The sequence below is a fragment of the Acanthisitta chloris genome, unplaced genomic scaffold, assembly GCF_000695815.1.
Source record: "Acanthisitta chloris isolate BGI_N310 unplaced genomic scaffold, ASM69581v1 scaffold6203, whole genome shotgun sequence".
In the NCBI taxonomy this organism is placed as follows: domain Eukaryota; kingdom Metazoa; phylum Chordata; class Aves; order Passeriformes; family Acanthisittidae; genus Acanthisitta; species Acanthisitta chloris.
The window spans coordinates 42,423-50,305 of record NW_008665332.1 but is presented as its reverse complement, the minus strand read 5'-3'; the positions used below and the strand labels follow the sequence as shown (position 1 = coordinate 50,305).

At 34.8% G+C, this 7,883-nt stretch overlaps 1 protein-coding gene across 1 annotated transcript in view; it reads right to left on the bottom strand.

Moving 5' to 3' along the window:
• The window catches only part of PRR16 (proline rich 16), a 7,204-nt gene extending 3,672 nt beyond the window's left edge, over positions 1 to 3,532 (bottom strand). The window contains exon 1 of the mRNA XM_009071698.1: positions 3,482 to 3,532. Coding sequence (XP_009069946.1) covers positions 3,482 to 3,532 — 51 coding nt within the window. The remainder of the gene's footprint in view (positions 1 to 3,481) is intronic.
• Between the last annotated feature and the right edge of the window lie 4,351 nt (positions 3,533 to 7,883).

Genomic DNA, 7,883 nt, shown 5'->3' with positions numbered 1-7,883 from the left:
TGTACTGGGCAACAATATTAGGTGGACGTAGAGTTTGATTTCTCTAGCAGAATCCAAGTAATTAATCAAATCACATGCACAGATCCAAAATATTTTATCCTGAAATTTAAATCATTCAACAAGTCAAATCTATGATTACAGTAAAAATTTATCTCAGAAATATGTATAGATGGAGCTTTAGGATGGATTATTTTTTATTTGTTTTGTTTTTATTTTGACAACTGTGTACCTTTGCTGCACAGTGAGCGGAAAACCAAACTGGATAAAGCAAACGTAAAGTTCACCCTTTTGTATGCTTCATAATTTTGTAATTTCTTGTCCTTTTAATTTCTTTTATGTAGACACTCAAGCCTTTCTCTTCAGTAATGCTAAAACTAGGGAGAAACCACAGCATCTATAAAACATGTTCATAAGAATTATGCTATATAATCATTAAGCAATTGATGTGAACTAAATCTCATCTCTACCTGAACCCGAAACAGCAGGAGCATGTTTAAAAAACAACACTAACAGCAATTTACCAAATTAAAAATAAATTAAAACAAATAAACACAAAGCCTCAACCCAGCAAACAACAGAAATCAACAAAAGAATTAGTTATTATTCACCATTATTTTGCTTTTTCTTGGTGGTCTTTTAAAAATTTTATGTAGACAGACTGTCCTTAGTACATTTGGGAAAAAAAAAACAGTGCTCCTAAATCCCCTAACAGAGAGAGGCTGACTAACCTTTCTTGTTAGGTTCCTCTGTGTTGTGCACCTAGTTGCAGTAACAGGTTCAAGGAAAAACATCAGTATTTTGTGACTATAGGAAGATCACAGTTCTTTGCTAAAGCAAATGAACACTATTGCTTACTTGCCAATACACTGACTTTTAATACTTTTAAATACCTTTTTAAACCTTTTGAAAAATCTTTATTTCAAAAGGTTTTCTCAAGATATCTAAAGGAACAACTTGAATATTAAAAGAGTGTAGAAATACATAACTGAAAAGTTGGTAGGAAGTAATCAGAGGTTACTTTCTTCATAACAGCAAAATCCAAATCTTTTAGAGAATGCGATAGGCACTTGAGATGTCTTATAGACAAGCAAAATAACACATTTTTCTGTGCTTCAAGAGCTTCCAGGTTTGGATTAGACATATAAAATCAAAGAATGAGAACAAAATGAAGCCAAAAATAAAATCAGAACTTGCTAGGTAGTAGTTAGTAACAGTAGGCAATCAGGCAAGACCACTAGATTTTAAGACAGGAGTGCAAAATAGAAGAGTGATTGCACTCCAGGATTGTTTGAGCAATACAGCACAGAAGCTGAAGAAGCCAAAGTGAATCAGTGGATGAGTGTTGTAAACATGATTACTGAGGGCAAAAGATTAGTGTAAAGAAAGGTAGGAAAGAAAAGCCAGCCATGTCAAAGCAGATCTCACAAGGCACATACAAAACATTTAAGTTAAATGCTTAAGTAGGATCTATACTAATGTTACATGATAATTTATTCCCACTTCATGAAGATTAAGATTAAACAGGAATATGATTTATGTAACATTTGTAAAATAGAACCATAAGTAAACTGAAACTAAAGATCATTATTTGCAAACAACTTTCCTTCCTGTTGTCTCTCTCTGGGAGTGCACAGCATATTATGTTGTAAGAGAAAATGTAAAACTCCTCATTGCAGCCCAGGGTAAGATAAGTTATGTACAATTAAGAAGCCCAAGCTGTCACACCATTCCCAACATGCATTTGGACTCAGAAATTCTGTGCTGCAACTTTCAGTGTACAGAGAATGAATTGACATTATGAAGTTCAGGACAAAAGGATATAAATACTACTCGACCCTAACAACAACAACAAAAAGACATTGAAATTGCCAACAATTTGCAATACAACGGTATCTTAAAGTTAATCTCATCCCTCAATGGCATCAAACTTTTATATTACACAGCTTAAAAATACAGAGCCAGTATAAAGCTTTCCATTGAGGTTCAACGGCAGTCCCTGTTTAAAGTAACTCCAAAATCTCATCCAAGAAAAAGTCTTGTGACTATCAAAAGCAGCCTATGCTTACCTTGATTTTCATTGTTTGAGATGCACTTCTAAAGTTTGTCTGGTTTTTACCTCTAATGAGGCACTTTTGTGGGTGAATGTCCTAACTTGATCCGACCAACACTCAAAACTGTACTTCTCACAGAAAGCCAGGATCTCATTACAAGAACCAAACTTCATAATCACAAGACTAAAACATGACACAGAAAGTAACAGTTTCTTGTGCTTCTTAACTGTATCCTTAAACTTGTTTGAAAAGGGTATATACAATTAGTCAAAAACTATTTTGTCACTGTTTCTTTTTATGTGATTAGCCAATTCATATCAAAAAACACATCTGTTGAGAGTTTTATTATCTCCTCACAATAAATGTTTTACCAGGTTTGTTTTTCCTCCTATTTAAAGGTAGCGTGAAACAAGACAGTAAGACACCAATGTTCAATGAATATATAAACCACTAGCTACACTAAATCCACCACAGACAATTGTTGTGGTTTTGGCAACTCTTGACTAAAGAAGCAAATTGCTTTTCAGAAAGAAAAGTAATATACTTTCAAAGATTCATAAACTTTTACGTTCATGGAAGTTCAAAATTATAATACTTCCTAAGATGTCCATTCATTTTCACCAAGTTTTGTGTTGATCAGAGTTTCATGTGGATCTTAAATCTCTTTTTTTGAAATTATTTGCTTCTGTGCAGGCTAGTACCTCTCAAGAAACCTACATGAACAGAATGGGAGTGGTATTTAGCTCTGATGCTACTTCTGAGATCAAATAGGTATAATCTAAACATTGCTCTTTAGTACCATAGCACAGCAGTGTGCAGCTACGAGATTTGATTTAACAGTTTGCTGGAATTTTACTAAATTAATAGTTATGGACAAATATTGAATTTGATTTTAAAACAACTAAAATCAAGTCAGGTCATGAAACTAGTTCTTACTTTGAACTAAAAAGTAAACAATAGTGGGAAAAGGAAAAAAATTAGGTGGCATCCTTTAATTACAAACAAGTGCAATTAAAGCATCTGAATTTCATTATTTTCGAAGCAAACCCAAAACCCTGCAAAGGTTGACATAGATAAATTTAGCACTGCATGTGCAAAAACTACCTATCTGACAAGCCAGAAGAAGAAACATGTAATTACGAATAAAACAGCAGTCAGCTCTACCACAAAGAGGCCACTCTCAGCTTTAAGCAAGGAGCTGGAAAATATGCTATGTCAGTAACTGGAATATCTTGTGTTTGCATCTCTAATCCTACAAGAAATTCTTCACTTGCTATAATTACTACAGAAATCTACAAGACTACCTGTCAAATTATTTACATTCCCATATTATTTCCTGTGCATTTATTAGTCCTTTGTTGAGCATTCAATATATCTAAGGATGCAAAGGCAGCTTCTTCCCTACCAAGTGTCTGTAAATCCTGCACTACCACAGAGCTAACAAATGAAATGGAGGTCCATGTTAACAGTGAGAGAGCCATTACTTTCCTTTACAGTTTAAGCTGTGTAACATCAGATTAAAATCCTTTTCTCAGGTCCTTATATACCAGCTTCAGTTATTCATGGTCCTATCTTTTGCATTTTGACACAGCTAACTTCTCTACACTGTCCCTTGCCCCTTCCCCCAGTCCCCAGAGAATACAGTTTCCAGGTCAAGGAGAGAGAGAACCAAATTTAGACTAGAAACAAGTTTAGACAGTTGCATAAGCAAAAAAATTCCAAAGAAACCAAAAGAAAAGCTGTAGTAGGAGAGACAAGTGGTCTACTTAGTACAATCTTGTGAAAAATTACAAAAACTAGGTGCTCAGGCAAGAACAGAATAAAAGTCATACAGAAATAGTTCTGTAGAACCTTATCCCAGTCTCAAACAATTTCTAACTCAAAGACTTCTTAGCAGATTTTGTATTAAGCTGATCTTGACATATTTATCTGCCATAAACATGCCTATTTCTGCTTGAACCTGTATAAGCTTTTAGCATCTGTAATGTCCTGCAGTTTCCTACCTTCATTATATGGGTATGACACCTACTCCTATTTTTGCTGGAGAAAAAACACAGATGCTTACATAGACAAAGTGCTTCACGAACTTGCATAATACTTAAGCTGTAGCTGTTTAGTAACCACAGTTGTGCAAGCCCTCTCAGTCTTGCAATTTGTTTGCGTTTTTTTTTTTTTGTTTTTATAGTGTATCCATTAACATCTCCATATCTGAAGCTGTACTAATAATGTCTGCTTATGCTAAAATAACATAGCACTAGAGAAGAATAGCAAACTACTATCACTCTTTACAGTACATTAACTAGAATCACACAACAGCTTGAGCTGGAAGGGGTCTCAAAGATCATCCAGCTTCAACTCCCCTGCCAGTGAGCAGGGACAACTTCCACGAGATCAAGTTGCTCAAATCCCCAGCCAACCTGGCCATGAACATTGCCAGGAACGGGGCATCCACAGCTTCTCTGGGCAACCTGTTCCAGTGCCTCAGCACCCACATAGTGAAGCATTTCTTCCTAATACCTAATCTAAGCCAGCAAATAAGTCACCGTGAAGTCTTCCCCAGGCTAAACATCATCTTAGCATTTCCTCATAGGAGACATGCTCCATCCCTCTAATCAAGCTGGTGGTCCTCCTATGGACTCGCTCCAGCAGGTCAGTGTCCGTCCTGTTCTGGGAACTCCAGAGCTGGATGCAGTGTATTCAATCTAAGTCACTGTACATAAGTGAAATAAAAAATTACAATATTTACAATGACAGCTTTTAACCAACTGTTCTCTGATATGTTTGGAAGTAGACTATGTTAGGCTGGACATAAACATGTAAATGAAAATTTAAGACTATGTTGGACTCAAGAGACTCTAAAAAGGCCATGAAAGCCCAGTATCATCATTCTGACTTAGCAGTTCAGGGAAAGCAAACTGGGATACCCACATTCAAAATCTTTAAAGAAAAATGCTTCTTTTCCATGAAGGAATAAAAAAGAAATAGAAATTACAGAAAGCTTCTCCCTATGTTTCCATTTAAATATTTAACACAGCCGTGGTAATTCCCCTGTGAACTCTTTTGGGTGAAGTCTGCTAGTAATGCTGTTTGGAAGATCAGAGAGACATGAAGGCAGGTATGTAACATATATTTACAGTATGATGAATAGCAGAATTACAGTTCTTGTCACACACAAAAGAATTCTGATAAAATTATAATAAACCAACAAACCCTGAGAAAACAAACTAACAAGAAAAAAAGATCCTTCTGCGATAAGCAAGTTAAAACAATATTTGCAACAAAAAACCCCCTAGGTGTGCTAAAATATTAACTGAAGCAAGTCAAAATTCTTTATGAACGGCAACAGAATTTCACACTTCCAATGAAATATTCACATAAACTCATATTTGGCAATATAGAAAAGTAATTAATTTCACAAAAATAAAGGACATGAAATCTGGTTTTATGTCACACAGAATGATGATACATGTCTTAACTCTGGCAAGTAGTGCAAAGATTTCACACATAGCTTGTTACCCAGGCTGAAAGACAAACTGCAACTCAGACTCAACATTTTGTCAGCATAGCAAATCAGTCCACATACTGGAAATAGCAAGTACAATGCATATCTCTATGGGCTGCAGTGCTAACCTAGCCAACCTAGTTAACCCAATGTTAACTGGAAATCTGTTCAAAAACACATTCCAAGAGCAGCAAGTAAATCTGGAACAACTTGAACAGTGACAAAAGACTCATAACTAGAAAAGGGATTTAAGTACTAGAGAAATGAATGATGACTACATAAAATCTAAAGAAAATTTAATTCCACATGACTCACAAAGAGAATTGGAATTTTACAGGAAATCAGCAATTTCTTCTTTATTGTTATACTGATGTCAATTATACTCCTTTTTTCCCCTACTCTTCAAATCTAGATTTGACAGTGTTGATGTAGCCTGTGTGACTATTTAAGGAGAATGTACAACTTCTTTATTATTTGAATTTTGCACATTTTCTCCTAAATTTGAGGTATTCAGATCAGTAAAGAAAAAGCATTGAAAAGGATGCAGGTGGACATGTTAAACATACTTTTGGTATTTTTGCATACATTTTTTAAAAAATCATTTGCACTAATAAAGAAATTTAAAAGACAATTTGCTAATCAGCATTCAATGCTTAAATGCACATGTAAATAAAAAGTAAAATGTCTTCCTGTAAAAAGCTCAAGAGAATTAATGCAGAATCCTTGTACACATTTCAGGAATACTCCTTGCAGCTTGCTATTGCTTTTCTTTCTCAAAACAGGTAAATTTAAAATGGCTGCATGTTGACAAAAACTAAGGAATTATTAACCTGTGTATCTGCATTACTGCTAACAAATAAACATGTTTTAAAACAGCTGAATGTGCAGTAATATAAAATCTAAGTGATTTTAGTCCCCAAGTAACAATCTTTGCTATAAACATGCACTCATAATGAATACAAATACAGTGATTTGTGTAATTAGACACCATATTAATTTAAATGAATGCTAAATATTTGTCTAAGCTCTTAAGTATTAAGGTGAATGGAATGCAGAAGTTCCTTAAAGTATGTGCATCTCCACACAATTAACGCTTACCATGGAGTTTTAAAGTTTCTTTGTAGGATTAGAAAAATTAGATATTTGCATAGTTTCCTAAGTACATCTTTCAGACACTTTAAGAATAGTGAAAAAAACCCCAAACCTTTGTAATATTATAGCTCTGAAAAATAATTTGAAATATTTAGCATACTCAAAAGAATTTTCTAAGAAGCTGGTAAACTACTCTATCGCAATTCTTCTATGTTTACTCCAGTCTTAAGCACTGAGTATACTTCTCTGATTTTGAATAAACCATCCCACTAGGCAGAGTATTCATCAGTATCTTTCCTTTCCCTCTGTCAGTCTAAAAGAGACTCCAGAAATAAATGTTTAACACTCTTTTGTTCCAAAACCAAAAAGACATTCTCCAAGAACAATCAATATATCTTTCTGGAGACCAAATGCTGGGCTGTTGGATTTTTTGATTTAAAGGATTTTATGTGTGAAATACTACTTTGAGGTAGATGGACTCCATATTTTAGTATTTCAGCACCATTTATGTTACCTCTCCAATGCCACTTTTAAGCCCAAGTGAAACGTGCAACAAATTTGCATTAATCTGGAAGTACTGACTCCAAGCCTGTGGGACACTTATTGAGATACAGTTTTAACAGAGCTGAACAGAACTGGAGGATTTAGCTTAGTAGACACATTTCTAACCAGTCCTTTTGGCTTCAAAACATGAAGCCAAATTGCACAGTCCATTAAGCTTTACCCTCATTAAAAGACTGAACATATCCAACGTTTAAAGCAAATTTTAGATGAAGAGACAGCATCATCTGTTTTTTACATTCAAAAAAATGTAAAGTCTAGTAAAGCAGTAGATTCTTTTTCTTCAGACACACCTGCAATCCTCTTTCTGTTGGTATGACCTGCCTTTGAAAGAAAGAGCTTCTTTCTATGCAATAGGTTAACTATCTGCTTGGATAAAAGTTAATACTATTGGTAATGATGACTAATTTTAAAAGTCGTACAACTCTCTCAGCTGAGAGGTCTTAAATGCTTCAGTTCAGAAGTTCTCTTCTCCCCCTTGCCCTCCTGGTGAGCTGTATGTGACACCTGAAATTAAGTGAAGAGATGAGAGACCACAGAAGATGTTGTAATAGTGACCCTATTCAAGGCTTCTTGGGACTCAATTTGACCTTTTCCATCTGGATGTACTGGCCAGAGTACAACACAGGAGATAATCCATGGTGAGTTTAGACCTCTAATAAATAAAAGTAATGAAT